This window comes from Hirundo rustica, chromosome 6 (assembly GCF_015227805.2).
Source record: "Hirundo rustica isolate bHirRus1 chromosome 6, bHirRus1.pri.v3, whole genome shotgun sequence".
Classification (NCBI taxonomy): Eukaryota; Metazoa; Chordata; class Aves; order Passeriformes; family Hirundinidae; genus Hirundo; species Hirundo rustica.
The window spans coordinates 53,463,713-53,485,792 of record NC_053455.1 but is presented as its reverse complement, the minus strand read 5'-3'; the positions used below and the strand labels follow the sequence as shown (position 1 = coordinate 53,485,792).

At 38.4% G+C, this 22,080-nt stretch overlaps 1 protein-coding gene across 1 annotated transcript in view; it reads right to left on the bottom strand.

The window, feature by feature from the left end:
* Positions 1–22,080, bottom strand: part of ANO3 (anoctamin 3) — a 124,561-nt gene that overhangs the window by 36,723 nt on the left and 65,758 nt on the right. The window contains 5 exon segments of the mRNA XM_058421013.1: positions 8,853–8,987; positions 10,215–10,336; positions 14,093–14,148; positions 15,562–15,668; positions 16,994–17,125. Coding sequence (XP_058276996.1) covers positions 8,853–8,987; positions 10,215–10,336; positions 14,093–14,148; positions 15,562–15,668; positions 16,994–17,125 — 552 coding nt within the window.

Sequence of the window (22,080 nt, the reverse complement as noted above, 5' to 3'; positions counted from 1 at the left end):
TACTTATTTCCAAATGAGTGCACCTATTAAATACTTTTCGGCATAACAGTAAGCATAAATAAAAGATTAAATGTAAGTAGTAATCATTAGTCATATTTCATGTAACACCAGAATTACCAGTTCACTGAATCGCTAAACAAAATTTTAACCTGACAAAGAAATCATCGCAAGTAACTGTTAAACTAGAATGAGTACACCCACTCATTTCAGAGTTGCAGAGTAACAGAAATTTTATTGTGTGTCACATCAGATAATTTTGTTGCTTACATTTTCATTCAAATTATTAAGTGCAAAAAATCACATTTTAACCATGTTATAATGGTTTGACAATAATGGAAAATATTACCAATTATAAGGTCAAAATGTACTGTACTTTGAATTTAAATTCAAGATGATAAATACTACATTTTCTCTGAGTTAAAGTGCTGCTTTGTTTTTAATAACACACAAAGTTTCACAAAATTATACTGACAGTGATAGGTCACATTCTTTGACACTAGTTTGCAAAAGCATTAACATTTCTTATGCAAGTGTTTGTGACAGGTGCTGTGGTGGTGGCACGCGAAGCGGTAACATGGAGACAAGAGGTCTGCAGTACAGAGTTGCTCCCCCAAGCAAAGCCTGTTTATTTCTTTCATTTTTATACATATGTGGGTCTGGTTGTGGATTGGCTTCTGGGGTTACTACTCTTCATGCCACTGGCCAGATTAGTTGTTAATTAACATTATTTTCAGACTAGAAATACGTAAACAAAGGACAGGGAACGAAAACAAAAGGTTTGTTTATGTTCCCATGCATGAGAAAAGCAAAATACTGCTCCTAACACTGTGCAGAAACTAAAGAAATAACTCCATCTTATGAACAAGTAGAAGGCTTTAAAACAACTCTGAAAAACCAGGGTGACATCACACTGTTTTAATTGTTACAACTCAAATCTTCAGTAGAAGAGCAAAATAAGCTGCTTTGTACTGTTTTCACCTGTATATCTGAAATCTGTCTAAAGCACATGGTGCAAAGACAGCTCAGGCTATGCTGTGTTCATGCCTGGCATTTCTGTTTGACTAACAATAAAGGAACAATTTATAACAGTGATGATATCTATAAACACATTCTAAACCAAACTCTTTCAAACCATCAGATTTACTTCTATAGAGACTAACCGACTTGACATCTAACTTAAGAATAAAGATAGATAACAGATATTGCAACTAATTTATTCATAGAATCCAAATGATGGGATTGCTATAGGACTATTTAAGCTCCTCTGCTTGACTATAACTTCGTGTTTCCTCCAGTTATCTCAAAGAGGATCAAAAGCTATTCAAAATGTATGAGACAAATACAATTCAAGTTCTCCATTTTTGTTTCTGCATGTCCAAATTCTACTAATATAATCCAAATGTCCTGGGAGCTACTATGGAGTTTCTTCAACAGAAATTCTCTGGATTTTTCTCTTGGTTACCTTCTTTTCACAATGGAAACCTGCAATGAGCTGCCAACGCTAATAAACTCAATACCCTGGGGGTCTTAGTGCTGCCTTATGGAAACCATGCTATTATTAAGCTTGATTCCAAACCCATGCAAGACAAAAAACATCTTCCATTTCAATGTGCCTTTCAGTAACACTGCCCATCTTATGCAATTATTTTGTTGCAGGAAAGAGAAATGTGTAGAATGGAGAGACTTCTGCTTCTAAACATGTGACAAATGTGCATATTTTCTTATTATAGTGTCTAGTCTCTGATACCACAGTATTCAGAGTTTTTGTCTTCCCATTTCATGTTCCTCTTTACTGTACAATACATTTAAATAACCAAATTATTCAATCAGACCTGAAAGCTTATTGTTTCTCTGAAACTGTAATTGAGCAAAGAAAAGACGAGATTTTGCCTATGACGGGAGGCAAAAGGCAAATGAGAAGGTGTGCTCGTTTTGCATAGATAGAAGAACTGTGGCAAAACCAATCAGTGACTACCTTTGAATATTGACAACCTATGGAACCAATTAAAGAGCTGGATATGCCTCTGAGATTACAAAGATTAAAAATCGGGAAAAATCCCAGGAAGGTCTCTATTCTTACGGCCTGGGAAGAGGTAACCAGGTGCCAGCGGGGTCGGCCCTGCTCCGCCACGTGGCCACTCAGCTTGGCGTGGCGTAGCTGGGCGCTGTCGCTGCTGCAGCCCTGGCAGGGGAGAAGGCCGCGGCCCGGCAGCGGCTGTTAACACGCTGCCGCTAAAACCGCCCCCCACATCATGGCCCCAGGAGGCCTAGCAGGGCAGGGTGGGCCCTGCCGAGGGGCCAGGCCCCTTCCCCCCACTCGCAGCGCAGCTTTCCGAAGAATCCTCCAGGGCAGACAGTTCTGGCTGCTGCAACCAAGTTGTCTGGTCGGGGGGAGGGGGGCGCAGCTGCGTGGAGTGGCCCGCAGTTGAAGTCGGGTACGGTTAGGGACCCCGGGATCCTAGCACAGCCCCGGCGAGCCTGAATTTACCCCCTTCCGCCACTGCCCAGATGAAACCATCATGACCTCTGCAGGCTTGGGTGAGAATATTAACTCTTTTCTAACACAGGTAAAACGTGCAAATCACTAATCCTCTTTTAAGTGAGAGAAAAGGACCGAGTGAAGACACATAGACAATATGAGACATCAAGGTTAGTAAAGAAAGAGTCAAGGCCTAAATTGAAAAAGAATGAGAAGATACCTTAGTTTTAGGCTGAAATTCTTTTGTAAGCCATTGTAATGGATGGTAATCTACTAGAATATCCCTTTAAGTCATGGAAGACATGGATGGGGAGATGAGAGTGTTCAGATTGCAGATATGAGTAAAGGTATTTTTGGTGGACCAAGTAAATATTGAAGTAGCTGTGGTCTTACGAGAATTCTGAACACACAGAGAGAGAGGGAGAGATGAGATGAAGATCTGCCCCCAGGAGGAGAAGACCTCTGTTCCCAGAGATAAAAAATTATCTCAGAGAGAGACGAAGAGAACCTTTGCTTTTGAACCACTAATCTTTAAAATGCTACCCCATGAGTTTACATGTCCCATAATGCAGCCGTGGGAAGGTTGCGTGATATGGGAGGGACTTCACAAATGCAGATTCGTGGGCGGCTGCTTTTGTGAAAATTAAAAGCCACAATAGGACTGTGTCTTGTGGGGAAGTTTCCATGGCAGACCAAAAGATAATTTTCTCTCTCAAAAAGAATTGATGAAAGACTATTTTAGAGGTGATAAACTGACCTAAAGTTCCAAGTTTTGTCTCTATACATTGTCAATAAGAAAGAAAAGAAACAGTTGGGAGAGAGGGGAGTGTTTTGAAAATTTTAATCTGATTCTTATTAATTTTGTTCTCTCTTGTAGTTTTGTTAATAAACCTTTTTTTATACCCTTTAAAGTTTGAACATGCTTTGATTTTCTCCTAATCCTAACTCACAGCAGAAAAGAGTAAATAATTCTAGTGGGCACTCAAACCTCTACATTAATTTTGGGAAAATGAAAATTGGCGAGCCTGAAACGACTACAGAGGGGGATATTTGCTCCCTTTTGGTGGCACCCTTTCTTTTTTTCCATTTCCAACTTGCCCATGGCAACCAGAGATGAACTACAGAGAGAATCCTTCTTTTACATAGAGGGCGGAGACTCATGGCCCTGTGCTGAGCTGAGATGGGCTCCTGACAAAGGCTGATACATACATACATACATACATACATACATACAATCACATATAGTATATATTTATGTAATATTTTAATATGTCTATATAAAGAGACAACTGCTAGCAGACGCAGAGCATAGAGCAGAGACAGGCACTTGGACAAGTCATAAACAAGATACATTAATTCTCAGATGTGACATCATTCTGCATCACCCTCACATTATTGCTGCACAAAACCTATGGCTGGTATGATAAGAAATGTTTGGTTCTATGGCAGTACATACTCCTGTATCTGCTCATTATTTCTCTACTGAAACTGTGCTGGATATCTGGGAAAAAAAAGAAAATTATACTTTCCTGCCTGCGGCCACTAGAGGTGAACTAATGGCAGCTTCCTGCACCTGAGAGGTGAAGGCACATGACTGAGCAAAGTATCCTTCTGCAAAACTGATTTGATCATTTGTTAAGTTCAGATTTTGTAGTATACAAGACAGATAAAAAATAGGGCTTTTTGATGGGATTTATCATACTTAAATCAACACTTTCTAATAGCCATGGATTCTTCATAACAGGTGTAATAAACCTGTTTCACATGAAACAGTATTCACCCAATAATACTGAATCTGGGTCAATATGCCAGTTCTGACATTGCCATAATGCTCTAACGTTGTGCTTAAATTTCTAATTTCCACTGGGTTTCCTGTGTCAAGATTTTTTTAAAGTAACATACAGTAAGAATTCTGTTTCTTTCAGCTGGTGAACACTGCCATTTGTATATGGCAGTAGCTGCAGTGCTTAAAATCAAATTATAGATTTTAAAACTTACAGATGCTTATCTAGAATTTTCTTAAAAAGAAGGCAGAAACACCAGATAAATAATCTCTCAGTCCCAGGCTACAGCAAGAATAAGAACAGGTGTGCAGTCTATCTACCTGCTAATGGATGACTCCTGCCTGCTCTAGGTACGAAGTTTCTGTCTAATCCTTACTAACACCTTCCAGGCTAAGTAAAAAGATATGGCAAGGAGTAGCATCTGTTACCAGTGGTCTTTAGAAATGCCTAAGTATACAAGGTGATACAGAAAATATCTATATCTATTTTATCAGGCCAGGCATAACCACCTTGAGTTACACATTTCACAGCTGTTCTTACTAACACGGTTGTAGCAATGCACTGACATGACAGTATTGTGACATGGCTAACCAGAGGGACTGCACAGATCCACACAATCAAAGGCACGTAGCACCTTCTTCACAGAATTAACACATCCAAATTACAGATGTGGGGCTGCCACAGAGCACGTGGTTAGGACTCCTGCAATAACCCATCCTCTGACAGTATTTTGAAATGAATGCTAGCTTATGATAGCTATAATAAATACATGAATATTCACCTTCCCTTGTAGGCATATAAGGCTTATATGGAGGTTTACCTAACTTTCAGTTTCTTGTTTCTGAAATAGAGCCTGGAGACCTGCGGCATGCTGGCACTCTGTGTAGCACAGCGTGACACTAAGGTGCCTCAGGATGAGACCCAATACAACCAGCCCCCAGAGGGACAAACTCAAATGTGTTTTGTCTTTTTGTCTGCAGCTACCAAGCAGCAGCCAAGGGAAAAAACTGAGGACAGAAACCCCCAAAAGCTAGCCTACCTCTGTGCTCATGTGATTTACAACACCCTGCAACCTTCAGCAAGGAAGATAATTGCATTCTGTTAAACAGGAGTTGTATCTTCAAGTCTTCCTGTGAGAAGCATATGACACATAGGAAGTGATTGTCCTGTTCTATTCTGTGCTAGTGCAGCCTTGCCTCGAATATGGTGTGCAGCTTCGGGAGTCACAATATAAGAAAGATGTAAAGCTATTGGAGAGTCTCCACAAGAGGGCTACAAAGATGGTAAAGGGCCTAGAGCGGGGAAGTCATATGCAGAGCAGCTAAAATCACTTGACTTGTTCAGCCTGGAGAATAAGAGACTGAGGGGAGACCCCATAGCAATCTGAGAGCTTCCTCTTCTTTCTGGTGACCAGTGACAGGACCAGAGGGAAGGTATGAAGCTGTGTCAGACGAGGTTTAGGTTAGATGTTAGAAAAAGGTTTTTCAGTCACATGGCAGCTGGGAACTGGAACCAGGAAGGTAGTCACAGTACCAAGACCAACTGAGTTCAAAAAGTATTTGGACAATGATCTCAGGCATATGGTAGGATTCTTGGGGCTGTCCTATGCAGGCCCAGGAGTTGAAATTCAATGATCCTTGTGAATCCCTTCCAACCCAGGATATTCTACGTTTTTATGATATAAAAGCACATATTAGCTTACAGTTTGAAAGAATAAAATTAATCAAAATTTTGTTCTTTCTCTTGGGGAGTTGCCAATGACACACCTTTCTCTTCCACAAGAAAGAAATACTAAGCTATATTTTGATAATAGTAGATTACAGCACCTTGTTCCCCCTTTGTTGGAACTATACCATTGTACATTTTATAAATACAAGATTAACAGTTCAACAGCTGTGGTCCCTGTGCTCTAAGAAGAGATCCTCGACTTTAGATCCACTGCATTTTGAAGGCATTTATGATGAAAAACAATCCTAATAGAAACAACAGTAGCTTAAAGATAGCATCATTTCTTGGCTGTCAAGTTTATTGCATTTAACTGTGGTGGCTGGTGGGCCTGCCTGTAAGATTTCATATATTAACCCTGGAGGGGTCAGAGGAAGTAAAGAGATGCGCTATTATTTTATAGTGAGACAGGCTTCTCTCCTATGGATCCTTTCAGCAGCATGTCAATATCTCCTAAGTGCTGTTACTCCATTGGTTCATTAAAATTATGTAAGCTTATGTCACTTCTGTTCAGCCCCTGTTTTGCATATATGTTCATTCCCCAGAATGTTCTCCCTTCCTTGTATCCTCATTGGTTTCTATATCCCCACCTATCTACCCTGGTACCCTATATTGGTTATTACTCTTTACCAAACCCACGTACCACCCCCGTACCCTCAGGCCATTGGTTCTGATGTTATGCTCTGCCCCCACTTCCCCCGTACTTAAACCTGTACCTTCCATTGTTCTTGGTCATTCTGTCCCTGGAACCCTTTGGTGCAACTCTAATAAACTCCACCAGAACCCCACACAGAAGATCCTTCCCGCCTCTCATTCGCTGACTTCTACCTGTTGTGAGTGACTGTGTGAACAGTCTGACTGCTTGCGTGCCTGCCCAAGCAGCTTCGTGTAGGGAGATGTTTCTGGGGAGGGTTGGCTCGGCAAGCAAGCAAACTTAACATCTAAGGTGCAGCAACCTCCTTGAAGATGAGGGGACATTTAGGCATGCCACCTTGCAGAGCCGCGCTGCCACTGACTTTCTCCTACTAGCTCACGGACACAGCTGTCAAGGATTTGACAGACTTTGTTGTTTCAACCTGTCCTCCCACAGACAAAGTATATACCAACGCATCCAACAGCTGCGAAAAGAGGTCCAACTCAAGACTGAAAAGGAGCCAGAATGGTTTAAGAACCTGTTTCAGCATTGGGGACTTAAAGGATCGGTGGCTTCAACTTTAAATAGTTTAGTTTGAATTCTTCTTATTATTTTCATAGTTTTACTGACCATGTTTTATGTGTTCAGGTGTTTCAAAAAGGCTTTTAGAGATGTGTTTTAGTTAAATAAAGAAGGGGGAGCTGTGGTGGCGCCTGGGCCAGCCACAGAGGAGCTCGCCCTCCCTTGGAGGGTTGATAGCGCATAGGCTGTTTCTAAGTTTCAAGCTCTCCCTCAGGAAGGTCTCTCTAAGAGACTTCCCTTGTGCTTGTGGTGAGCAAGAAACATCACAATCCCATGAGCCTTCGCAGGTATCCTAATCCTTTGTTCGTGATTTGCCATTACCCTAGTTCCTGGGTTTTGCCTTCCCCTGATTGGACGATTTTGGATCCCTTCCCAGATTGGTTGTTTCCTCAATCCTTTCCCTCACTGGTTGAAGTTGCTGACCCTGCCCACTCCAAACCCTATAAAACCCAGTGTTTCTGAGCCCTCAGGGTCTTTCAGTTGTTGGTTCCTGTTGTAATAAAGAAGCCCCTGATACTGAAGATTGCCTCCTGCTCCTTCTATCCTGCGTCGCCTGAGAAGAGCTTCGCTGCTCAACTACACCCGCAGCCCTCACAGCTGAGGGCATCACTGGGGTGTGCCTGTGCGCTAGACACCGGGAGTGTCTTTTTAAAGACACTTCACCTGGAAGGTCGCAGCACCCAGAAGAGCCTGCAGTCTGCACCATTTGACTGCATTTAATGTGGTTTGAATTTGTACAGTTTCTCAGGAGTTTTCTGTACAAAGCAAGCTTAAAAAAAAAGTGTTCATTACAGCACTGTAGAATATAAAAACTCACTGAAATAGAAGTTAAAGAAAACTCCTTAAATAAAACTTGAATATAGTCTTGCTCAAAGCCAGAGAAACAACATTTTTTATGAAACCTGACTCCAAGTATGCACACAGCCTAAGTACCCAAACTGCTTGGAGCTACAATTGTAAGAACACTGATACTGATACTGTCTGGTTATATCTAAAGGAATACTTTGCAATATGGGGGATCCCCAGAGAGTTCCTACAAGTACAGTCAGCACTTAAGCACCCTCATCACAACATCTAAATTGACATAAACCCTTCTTAGAGCAAAATCACAAAATGGGAAACTTGAAAACTTGGTTCATTCCACATGGTTGTCATCTCCCTGAAGCTGTCTCCTGGCTGCAAATTACATTGACGCAGATAAGAATTTTGTTAGACTCCAAGTTTACCAATATTAATGAGGAAGGAAAAAAGCTGAAGTTTAATAACTGTACTACACTCTGGAAATTATAGCAAGATGGAAGTAATGAGGGAATATGTCTGTTTTTTCACCCATTAGCCTTAATTAGATAAACAACTATTGCAGTATCTGCAACGTGAGAATTGGTCCTTACAGACGGGTCTGTTTGTCCCTAATGAAAATCACTGCAGATGCAGTGATAAGAATGACCCCTGCCAGCATAACACATCTGGCTTGATGCAAAACAAATATAAAAAGTGGAAATACTTGACTCAAATTTCAATATTTTATTTTGGTTATTATTACATTATTACCATTTCTGCAAAACATTTAAAAGTATAGTAATCTAAGTTATGCCAGACTGTTCTTAACTTTCAACAGGCTATTACATATTATTAAATAGAACTTTACCTTACTTGGCTGGAATCCATAGTAAATAATCCATACAGGAAAACAAAGAGCCCAACTAGGGCAGCAGGAATAAGCATTCCAGTATACCATCCCAGCCAGGCAAAATACAGTCCAATTTTTTCACCAAAGTATCGCCTACATGAAAAAGAAACACATATATTGTTTACAACTAAATTTTATGGAGACCTCTATCTATCTCTACTGTCACAGTAGCAGAGTAATTCTAACAAGGAACTACCATAACAAGTTTATGGCAAAATTGTCACTTTAGCAAACAGGGTTTTTTTTCAGGCTAGCATAAAATTTTAGTGACACTAATTGGAGATTTATAGAACAGGGATATACTTGTAGTGCCTCTGTAATTTTCATTTCCTTGCAATGACTAAGTAGATGGACTAGTAGCAACATTATTAAACATAGGATAGATAGATAGATAGATAGATAGATAGATAGATAGATAGATAGATAGATAGATAGATGCACACAGACACAAAAACTCTGGAAAGGGATAAAGTAAGTTAGTATGACCTAAGCATTCGATTTAATTTTTAAAAATGTTATCTAATTGTCTAATTTATGGTAGATAATCATACATATATAATATGACATATTTCAAACTACTATTAATGAAAACAATGCTTTGAAAACACAAGCTGAAGAACTGAACTTTAATTCTTCAAAACTTGTGTATCAATTGCTAGAACAGATGAAATAGCAGTCATCAGAAAGTCAGTTAAGGATGATACAGCCTAAAATTTTCCCATGGCACGTGCTTAGTTCCACCAATAATCAGTTATGACTCAGATCAGGAATAAAAACGTACAGCAAGGAAAATGAATTATTGGTATTCAGTGTCAGAGGAGGAAACTAGGAAACCCAAACAGCACTATTATTTTACTTAAATTATATATATTTCTCTATTTTACATTTGATAACCTGTAACACTAAGTTTAAGACATATAAATAAGAGTGTATTTAAACCCACAGGGAAAAGTTTAAATGGAGTTGCATTTTAAATCCTCTGCATCTAGTAACTCTGACTGTCCATATGGATAAGAGACTGCTCTTAAAGGTGCTCTCACAAGCGGCAAGTGTCTCTGATCAGCAGACCACATTGTGGGTTTGTATTTTAAGTTTAACACTGCAAATTCCTGAGCAGTTGGAACTACATGTACTTTATGTAGACTCATTTGGAATTAACCTATAAAAGACCACCCAGAAGAGGCAACTTAGAGAACTCCAGCCTAATCCAATAATAGGGAATATCTAAATGTTATAGGAAAGCATAAGGAATTTATGAACATAATTAGCACACTGTTGCCAGGCTTTTTGTATCAGAGAAAATCTTATAAGTACGAATACCTGATTAAATCAAGAGGCTGGTATTTGTACCACATTCCCCATCGTGCCCAACGCTCATACAAGAGGTGTCTGTGATTTTGTGCTCCATGTGTTTTGATGGGATGTCTGCTTTTGTGACTTCCCTGAAAAAAAACCACACAGAAATGTAAGTACATTACTGGTCTCTATAGAAAATGTGTAAGTTTTTTAGGTATTTTTTCTTATAATTTTAGTAGAAATGCTCTTTAGTAAATAGGTCTCTTATTCTGGGCACATCTGGAACATGTCATCAGGAGCTCATGTAAGCCTGACATAAGAGACAGGGTTGCATACACTTCTGAAATGGCCAGTTTTTTTAATAATTAATGACTGAAACATATTAATACAAGACTTTAAAGTACTCAACTCTTTATATGACCTCGACTTTGTTTCTACTTCACTAACAGATACCTACTTTTATGCTTTCACCTATTTAAATTTTTCAAGAAATGCTTGTGGCATATTTTTTATTTCTTCCATAAAATTTTAGAAATTTCTAGTATGTCAGCTCTTTTCTCCTAGACATTTTCTATTATTTTCTTTCACTACTGTTGAAGGTATAAAGAAATATATTCCTTCTGTGGTACACACATTCTAAGATGAAGGAAACAGAATTGGCATTATTTTGAAGCTACATAGTACTCTCAAAGCAAAGCAAAATAGAGTCAGTCTGATCCAAAAGGAGTCCTTCCAGGCCTCCAGGCCATGCATGACATTTACAGACCACCTGACAGACTAAAAGAATAGCCTCATGCTTGGCAGTCAAAAAGTAACAGACAGATTTGCTAGAACAGTCTTGAGCAGATTTCTTGCATTTTGCTTCAGTTCTGAAGTTAGTTGGCCTTTTTCCCCAAAAAACTTCCATTACTCAGCTATGGTAAAGAAAATATTTCATCAATTGGCTGCAAGTGAGCCAAGTAATGTCTTGTGAGGAGAGCAGAGTTCTCCAGTGTTGTACTTCAGTTAGTGATCAGACAGATTCTTGACCCTGGTAGATCTAGGTAACTATTTAGATTTTTATCATGTATTTGAAATCTTGAGCATTCCCTGCAATCCAAAGAACACCATTTACTTGTTGCAATCTGCTGATTCTCTGACTTAAGAATGAGTTAAAACCAAAGCTAAACTGCAAAAAATCAAATCTACTCCTTTCTCCTTACAGTCAGCAAAGCAGCATACCAAAGATGTTAACACTGAGTGTGACCTTTGCAGCATCTAGGAACACCTAGGAAGAGAACATCAACTTATTCTCACAGTAGGCTGTGTGATACATGTTTTGAGATAAATTCGTGTTTTATATGTTATAACCTATAAACTGTATTACAAGCAGAAGGTTTCCACAAAACTGTGGAAACTTTTCTGCTTGCCGAGACTAATTTACAATTGTAGAGATTCCAAACAATGGCAGGGTGAAGTCCAAATTAACAACTAAAAGGAATGGCCTAACAGGAGATGTCCCATCCATCAAGGGAGGGTCTACGGCCTTCTCCGGTGATTAACACATGATACCAATCTAGAAGTGGAAGACCCAGAGATGTCGCTATCAGCATCCCAATGCCGACTTCTGGGAACCCCATTCAAGCGCTCGATTCTGCCGGGAAGAAGCACTCAGAGCCAAGCAGCCAGAGAAAGAAAATACATGAATATGCGCGGCAGATACAAACTAACGATAAAACTGCCTCAGGGAAGAAAAACTGTATAAAACCTGCCCACTGAGTCTCGGTGAATGTGAATGGGGGAAGACTGGTTCAGTTGTGACCGTCTCTACGTTCACCCAACTTCGATAACCCGGGATCGAGGTTGTCTCTTTTATTGTGGCTGTTTCAGATTGTTATTTTTAAAATGGCAAAATAAAATTACTTTATATCAAATTGGCTGTTGATAGTCCATAACAGGCTGGATAAAGGACTGCAAAGCATTACCCAGTATTATGCTTAAAATTTATATTATGTCTAAAATTTTTTTTTCCTGCTTCTTTCTGCACTGTTATCCATAAAAGAGTTCAACTCTCAGCATTCCCACTGGAATTGAATTTTCACTCTTAATTGTTCATGCAGGGGGAAAAGAAAAAATTGAGTGTCTGTCTTGGTTTAGAAAGACAAGTATCTGCCAGGGAAAGCTGGAGCTTCCCTTGGAATGGAGAATGCAAACCCCCTTCCTCCAAATTATTATAATTTTGCAGTTAGGGGCTTTCAGGCAAAGATATGGGAATAGGAATAACAATTCTTTACTAATATGCATAACAAAGCAAAACAAATAACAACAGCATTAACAACAAAACAGAACCAGGAACCTTGGGGGCTTTGCTTCACAAAACCCAGGGCAGTTTAATCTCGGTGCCCCTGCAGGACTCCGAGAGCACCAGGCTGGAACTGTGGAAGCTCCCGGGCTGGTGGCTGGAATGGCAGGATGTCCCTGGCAGGCAGGAGAGGGATGTCCCGGCAGGGCAGGGGGGGTGCAGGGCCACACCGTAGCAAAAAGAGCAGTGCCTGAAGAAGCCGTGACAGTGGGACAGGGCTGGCCCAGTTCCAGCACGGCAGGAGCAGGAGCTCAGAATTTCTGGGCACACAAGCAGATGATGGTAGATTTCCCAGGACCGAACTTGGTGGTGACAGTGAACTACTCTCGCAGCAAGCAAACAGCCTAGCCGTCCTCCCTCCAATACTGAGAGCAAGAAGAGGGTAGCTGCCTCTCGCCTCACCCTTTACCTGCCCCAAAAACTTGCCTGATCTTCCCCCTCCCGACTTTTGGCCACCTCTTTGTTTTGGTCAAGCACCCATTAGCACTCAGCAGTTAGTCTCCTAGAAACTTATGGGAAAAAAATCTGTAAATACAAAAGAGACAAATGTAACCTCCAACAGTGTTCCACCGCTAGTCCTTGCATCAGTCAAGCAGCAATTATGATAAGAGTGACTTAAAAATATGATTTCATTAATTTTAAGTGAGATGTGGAAACACTAGCTTATGCCATAACAAAGGAACATATAAAATGGATATGACAGCATGGCTTTGATGCCAGAGAAAGCTTCACAGGCTTTTCTGGTAGTACAGGCAGCTTTTCCCTGAAGTCAGTAATGCACAGCTGAAGCATTAACAATGATGTTACATTATTTATCTAAAATACTCCTTCTCTGTATTCCTAGTACTGAATCATTAAAAAGTTACTCTCAGCCATTTGTAAACCCTTTGAAACATGAAAGCAAGTCACGATATTCAGCTGGAACACCCACAGTTCAGAGCTGCAACTACCATGTGCCTGAGAGCATTTCAAAGACTGAAGATATGTGGCTTGCTTCTTCTTTTGAACATTAAAAGATTTTCTGAAAACCCTCTTAAGTCATATAGAGGTTTTTAGTTTATTTTGTGGGTTTACAGTCTTTAGTCAACTTTAAACTACTGAGAAAAGTATAGTCAAATAGAAATTATCCAGAGCTATTCTGAAAATACTAAACAGGAAATAATTAAGCGCTCTCCCTAACTGTGATCACGTGGCCAAGCTATTAGAAAAACAAAACCTTTTGCAGATTACAAGCAAAAATAATTTAATACAACAAACAAACAACTTGGAACAACTGATACTCTCCTTAGGAACTCAACAGGCAATGTCATAGTTCATAAAAATCAGAGAAGAAGTGCAATAGCCTAGTCCAACCAGAAAATGTTACAGGATGTCATTATAATATCCAAATTATCTAAGTACAGAAAATTTTAAAAGCCAGTATTAAAGTAAAAGCTATAAATAAAAGCATCACAAATTAGAATATGAAATCAAAGGCTTGCAGGATAAAATTAAAGTAAGATCCTAAACCACTAGGGCAAGCTTTAATCTCAATATGAAACTAAAAATGAAACTAGGTTACCTCATGTGGTGGAAATGCTGCTTCATATGTTCCATTACTTAGTAACCTATTAATACCTAAAAAAAACCAAAAAAAAAGAATTAGTTCTGAATATCAATGTTTGTACATTTTTTCAAGTAGTGCAAACTTTCAAGTTACGTTTGGAGAATGTAACTTAGTGTTAAATGATAAGAATGCTCCTAAAGATGAAAATCAATAAACCCACCAACTACTTCAGTAGGTACTGCGGATCCTTTGATTTCTGGGTCTGTCAAATTAGACAGCAACTTGCCAAAGCACCAAAGTCTGCAAACTTTCTCTCAGGGTTGAGTGCTTGTACCAGATTGAGTGTGAGAAGAAAGTTTCATTCACATTGTATTCCTCAGAGCATATAATACAGATTTTATGGGTGACCAGATGATCTGATATACACGGACAGTGGTATGGATAGACAATCCTTGAGGCAGTGAAAGCCCTGCAGGGTTAAAAGCTAATGTGGTATTTTTAAATATAAGCCAGCTGACAACTTCATATCAGAGCAGTGCTCTGTGCCAGACTGACTACTCCATTTTGGATCAGTTCCTAGAGTCTTCCTAAAACCAGGTTTGTTGTATTAGCACAGCACATTATAAAAATGAAAAAAACAAATAACCATTATAAATAACCAACAATAACCAAATAACCAACAATAAAAAGATTCAATAGCCTTTAAGAGCAGATCTGTAGCCAAAAGTTTCCCCAAGAAACAGGCACGTACAATGGAATACACATTTGCCTCTTCAAATATACAAGTTATACTAATCTCACAATGAAATTTGCCATCATCACCTGCAAAGGTGATAGATATGGACACTTATTCTCTGTTTTTTTTACTACTGCTTTTGTTCAGAAACTCAAGAAACAACTTTATGTAATTCGTATCATCCAAGCCTCTCAGTATTTAATCCTTTATTTAATTCCTGCAGAAAAAAACAGAAAATCGTGCATACATCCCCTGGTCATTGAAAATGAAAATGGCTAGTCAGACCTTCTAAAAACCAACACTGTATTATGAGTGTTGATATAAACTGAATTTCGTCTTCAGATGAACTGTCTCTACACAGAGACTTCAAATACAAGTGTAGCACACATTGATTCTGCTGGACTGAAATGGATGGATAATAGCTGAAATACTAGGATCAGTCCTTGAAAACACTGTCAGCTTTCTGAGGTATATGTAACCCTTACCATGGCTTTCAATAATGTAAAGTTACGATAATCTCTCTATTTTATTTTAATGAATGAGTAATTAAGTTAAAAATATTGCATATTTTCACTGAGATATTTAGGTAGAAAATGATGGGACATTGTTTCAACTCTGCTACTGTGTGAATGAAAATATTTCAAGAACAGGAAAAAATTAAATTAGTTTATTCAAATGATATTTTTCAGGCAAATAAAGATGAAAAACTTTATAGCTTTGGGTTAGGTAAAAAATACAGCATTCTCACCCATTTTGGATTTCCCATCTTCATACTTAGTTCTCTGTAGCACATGATGCACAATTCTACTTCTTGTGGAATTGCTGAAGAAGCTGTCTTTGTTGTTTATCGTAAAACTATTAAAATAATTAATGTCTTAATATTCAAAACAATGCACACATGTTGAAACATAGCTGTTCAAGTGTTTTTCTTTTTACAATGATTTATTGGATGTTCACATTCTTTATACATAAGATTTTACACCCTTATAGCAGGTTCAATAAAGTTATCCTTACCACAGATTATTTGTGGGAAAAAAAAAAACAAAAACAAAAACTAAAACCAAAAATATCCTGCTATCTAGTTAATTTTGGTTCTGGATATAATTAATTAAATAAAGAGCTTCAATTACAGTGGTGGCCTTAAATTCAAATTACTTACGAGTTGACAGTTGTTTATGTAGTGGAACCAACCTACTATTAAAAAAAAAAAAAGATTAAAAAATCCATGCACTGGAGACTTGGGTAGCGGCTCCACAACCAGTTTCCCCTAGAGGATCCTAGGATGGAGCCAAGTAAAGCATCCTTGGCCAGATGGCTCCATTCTGGACACCAGAAATCTGATATCCAGGAGCTTCTTCCTGCTCAGCTGTGCTAAAAGTGATGCTATTACAATTAATAACATCAGCTGAGCTGATTGAGAACACCAAAAGCAGGGGATTGATCCAGTGCAGTATGGTAAGTTACAGGGAAAAAAAAAAATTGGGACTATAATGCGATTACTCTGTTTTTCTGGGGTAAAGTCAGTTCACTACCATTTAGCCTCTTTACTGAGCGGAAAAATCCTGTTTATCCTCATTCGTATTTCTACTTTTCCTCTCCTAAAACAGTTATCACAAAATAGCTTTAAAATTAAGAAACAGAATTTTAAAATCTAACTTTATAGGTACTGAAAAAAATTATGTCACAGTTTAACTATAGCAGTGTCAACATGCTGATTTGAACACATATAGTTTTGTTGTATATGTATTTGTATTTTCAGAGGCAAAAGAGCTTTTTAAATGCAGATCTGATGAGAAAAAAATCATCACTGGTTTTAGCTTGCTTCTGGTGTTCCAAATTTCAACAGCTGCATCAGGTTTTGCCTAAGTAAAATAAGTAATAAGGACAGAAAACTTGAGCAAGTATTTGCATTTTGCAATGTAAGGGTAAGAAAAACAAAAAAAACCTTCTGAACTAAAATGGCAACATTCATTTTTCAGTCAAATTTCAGATTACTGAGTGACCATCAAATACCAAATAATACAGAACAGATTTTCACTTTAAGAGAATAATATCAAATATGATACTTGGTATTGCCAGTGACCATCTGTTAGCAGCCACCTCTATGACACTTGCTTAGAAGTGAGAAAACAGAAAATCCTTATGGTCTCTGGCACTGCTTTTCCAGTCCCAGCACTTACTGGTGTATGCGTGCACGGCTAAAGGGTGCTGTGTAGCAATCTGTTTCTTCTAGATCAGGCAGGGCTTCCTTATCAAGCTTCATTGGATTTCTCGGCAACCAACTTTTCAGCTCTCTAATATTCCTCTGCAAACTGAGACAATAAGAAGTCAGATTCAGATGCTCTCAATTCCTTGTTATTTCTATCTCCAGCATTGCATATTTAGTGACATCATACTAGAAATGAAATTAAATGAAAGCAGGAAACTTCCACATTAGGTAAATAAAAGAAGGAGTTAAAAAGCAAAATGAACAATATTTATTTGCAATCCATCCCTAAAATTAATGAGATTATGGCTCAAAATGGGACTGCAGTATTGAGTCTGGAGAAATTTATTTTCCAAGGTAGTTCAACTGGAAGAATGGATGCTTATGGTTTAGTCAAGATCATATCTAGCTGCACTGAACAAAGCAAGTAAAACTCCTCCCTGCTCTCTTGCCTGACAAGGTGGACCCTAAAATTCACAAAATGCTTAAGAAAATTTGAGAGTACTAAGGATCAGATTATGGTTTCTGATTGTAACAAAGATTTCCCCTGCAAAATTTTCTTAAAACTCCAAGAGTCGATATTGCCTTATGAAACAGTATACCTAAATATCAAATAAAATAAAGGATATGTTACACCAAAATGGTTATGCAGTATTTAGGCAACACCCCCCTAGACATGGCTTCCTCCAGATTCGTAAAAATTGATACTACAAAACACAAACAGAACATCAGTGTTGAATGTTCAATTAAATTATATACTGGCAACATAAATATTTTTTTTTCTCTACTGGCACCTTGCCCAAATGATGTCTCAGGACATATTTATGCAAGGGTAAATCTAGTCAAATGCAGTTAATTTTCAAGCCAATGCTCACTTCAATTTTGCACTCTTTGCTCACCTATACTTTTTCATATTCAACTGCAATTCAACATGATTATTTAAGGAATAGATCTCAAATTAAACATGCTATATCATGACCCAATAAGCACATCAGAGTTCCAGAAAAACTCTAAATTTGAGAAAACCATTCCCTAAATAGTATTTTTTTCAGTGGAATTTGGGTTCTAATCAATAAATATGTATGCATGATACATAAAGCATACATATTTTATATCCACAAGAAGGGTAAAGCTAAGCAACATTTTTTTTGTCTGAGGTGAATACTTCATTGATTGTGCTAAGCAGAAGGACAGCTACACATTTCATAATGCCCATAGTAAAAAGTTACATTTCATAATGTTAATAATATTTCATAATGTAAATGAACACAATTCCATAATGTTCATAGTAAAGACTAATAAGTGATGACATGGTAAATTGCTCTCAGGCAACAAAGTGACATTTGTGAAAATGCACTTCTTATTATCAACATCAGCGGAAACATTCTACCCCTATTTCATAGAGTATCAGACAGAAATTTTAGTCAAATGTGGGAGAAGGATTTTACAGTTACATTTAAAATTCTCAAAATTTTCTCCATGCTATATATTACAAGATATTGGTGCACATTCTGTTGTAACTGATACTGCGCTTGAGGGACACCACGTGTTCAACACCAACAATTGTAAACCAAAGAACACAGTATGTTCATGAAATTGAAACACAGAATATGGTTCACAGGCAGGTGGGTTCCTTAAGTGTCTCCTTAATAATACCTTAGTGAGTGAGCTGATTATTAGTTCCAGTGGAAGTTCACTTATATGTAAGTGAAGTTTCCCCTTTACTCTCTTGAACTCTTTTTTCTGTTGTACACTTGCTGACATTTTAGTCAAAATCCAGAATTCATTTTTAATGAGGAAAATCTGCAGATGCATCAGGAAGAGAAAGACAATGCCTCTAATTTCAGAATTTTTTTATTATGAAAGTACTTTAAAATTGGTTATGGGAAAAGACTTGATCATTTCTCCCATACAAAAATCTAAAGAAAAGTAGATAAATATTATGTTAAAGAAGATATCTCTGGTTTAAAATTCACAGCCGCTTCCTTTAACACGAAAAGCAGCATTGGAATAGATTAATGCTTGTGTCCACATTACATGTGCAGTTTCTCTTCTGCAACAAAATGTAGTGCCTTGAGTGCTAGATCGCATAGAATATTGCAACTGAGAAATATATAAAAATGTTCCAATAAGAGAGGTATTTTTCTTATGTTATTTTACTGCTGAAGAAGAAACTGAATTTTCATGAAGCTTGCCTTAAATACAAATTTTTGCCTAAGTCATAGGGCTAAGTATTAGCATTTTCACTCAGAGTGACTTTCTGTGGAAAAGTTTGACAGCTGGCCTGTGAACCTGAAGTGTAAGTTAGCTAAAGAAGAAGCTGATAAGATTCATGTTTGCCCCTGAAAGAATCTCAAAGTAGTTAGCATGCAAACCAAGAAGAAAAGAAGAAGAGAAGACAAACAAAAGTAACCTGCAGCTACAAGAAGTATTTTTAGAAAAGTTTTGTGAATGCTAGCTGAAAACAGTGGTGGAGACTGCTTTATACCAATAAACACTGTGTTCATTTATTGTAACCAATGAATAAAGTATAAACTCTGTTAAGGAATGTATAAAAGACAGAATGCAACCACAATAAACCAAATAAAACATAATAAACCATAATAAATCAACTAAGCCTTCTGAAGTTTTACCGTGTCACTCTGTGTGTTCTAGCCATCTCAACAATGGCATCTGGTGACCCTGACGTGATACACAATTAGGCTGCAGAGCGAGGTGCAGTGAAGATGGAAGCTGGCATAGTGTGAAAGCAGTGAGTAAAGCTGCCTAGTCCAGACCTGATTGATTTTGACACCTGGGGTATAGGTGAGCCACCGGAGACGTAATGGGAAATAACTTATCAAGAAAATAGCAGACTGTTTTATCTACATAGAAAGCTTTGTTGAAAAGAAAAGTATTAAGACCTCTGACTATGCCCTTCATAGTATGTTATTGTGAGCAAAGTCACAAGATTTTGAAACTAATGCAAATACCACCTTTAGTGTTAGAGCATGTAAAGAAGTTGGGGAAAGACTATGAGACATTAGCAGCCGAAGGGGACAAGGTAGCTGCAGATTTAGCTACCACCTGGAGATTATTTATGAGACGTTAAAATAATAGGAAAGAGAGCTGGACAAAAGAGAGCAAGATGTAAAAGAAGAATCAGAGAAAGAAATTGAAGTTAATAAGGAACAACAGAAAAATGAAGTTCAGCCTGAGAATGTGCCTGTCCCTAAAGTAGAGACTGCTAGAGCTGCTTCTGCCGAGGTTTCTCCAGGGTCTACAGTTGCAAAAAACAAACAAACTGATAATGCCTCTTGGTATCTGTCCCCAAAAGATTATGTTAAGCCTGTGTACCCCTCCCCTGCAGAGCAGTTAGCTGAAATGACTTTACAGGAGAAACAAATTGAAGAATAAGCTGAGCCGTCTGCCCCCTCAGCTTTCCCCTGAACTGCACGAACAAATGAAATCATCAACACTATATTCCCTGTTGCCTAATAGTGATAGTGAGGATGATAAAATGCCAGTGATAAGAAAATCTGAACTAATGCATAAATCTGTTTGTGGCAAACCCCATAATGGATCTAAGCCTCCTGCTCCTTGGACTTTACCTCCTTGCCAAGTGACCGTGACCACCTGACAACTTCTACAATTTTGAGAGCATGTTAAAAAGAAAGCAGCTAAAGTGAGGGATTGAGATTTATTAGAAAAAATAGGTAAATCAAAAATGTTCGATATGCAGAGTCTTGATGTGAATGTTGCTTGTAATGAGCCTATGGCTTTCCCCATTTTTAAAGTGGTTCCTAATTCAGGACAAAATGATAACCATCACATTTTTGCATGGAAGGTCACGTAAGACCTCCAAGAAAATGTGGCTAAATATGGTATTAATTTTCCAGAAGTAATGTAATTAATTTGTATTATTAATGCTCATGTGCTTCCTCCTTATGATAGTATGCATCTTACTACAATTTTGTTTCAGCCAGTACAATATAGTGTATTTCAAAATACCTAGAGACAATTAGGTGAATGAACAGCTTTGAATAACATGCAATTACTCAGCAGGACCCCTATCATGCTGTGACAGTTGACACCTTGTTGAGCAATAGACATTTTCTAACCCGGATTTACAAGCAGGGTGGGATCCTCTAATTTTAGCACAGGCTCAACAATTAAGTATGAGTGCTTTAATTAAAATAATGGAAATGGCAGCTCCCAAACAGAGATATGTTACTGTACAACAAGAGACAAAGGAACCTTTTTTGCAATGTGTAGTAACTACTGCAACTAATGAGAAACAAGTAGATAATGAAAATCTGAGAAAAATTTTATGCAATTATGTACAGACAATGTGAATGAGGACTGCCAAAAAATCATTGTGTCTTTGTCAAGAGATCCCTCATTAGCTGATATAGTAACTGCTTGTTCAAAAGTCAAAATAGTTGAGCACAAAATGGCTGCTCTTACTGCTGTCCTAAATTAAGTTATTAATTCCATTTAAGATTTCTTTCTGTCAAATTTCATCTCTATTGAGTTTGTTGTCTAATTTAGACTAAGTTTTGTTAAAAGATGTTTGTATGTCTTGGATTATGTAACCTAAAAATGTGTACTCTACTTCATCTGTTGAAAGCTGTTTTTTGGGAGATGTTTTTTTCCTTATCACTTCAGGGGGGAGGGGGGCAGATGCCTTCTGATAATGGCCCAGCCATTAAAACCAGGTGGGGCAGTGTTTCTTATCTCTTTCACCACCCCTCCATCCTCCGGGGGGACATCTTCTGATAATGGGCCATTAGGGCCCACCAATGACATGACACATTCCATCATCCCATTGGGAGATGCTCCACACTGTGGGGGAGGAGCCAGCTGTTCCCAGCTAGATAAAAACTGGGACTAAAGGACACAAGGGATCCAGTTTTTCCACTGGATTCCTGGAGGAAGACTGGACCCATCTGGTCACCACTGGACTTCCTACAGGACCATCTCTGCTCCACAGAACCACATCTGTTACTCCCGAAGGACTTATCTGGACTGCTTCCAACACCCTGACCAAAACGGTGCCAAGTCATATTCCTGACTCTGTCA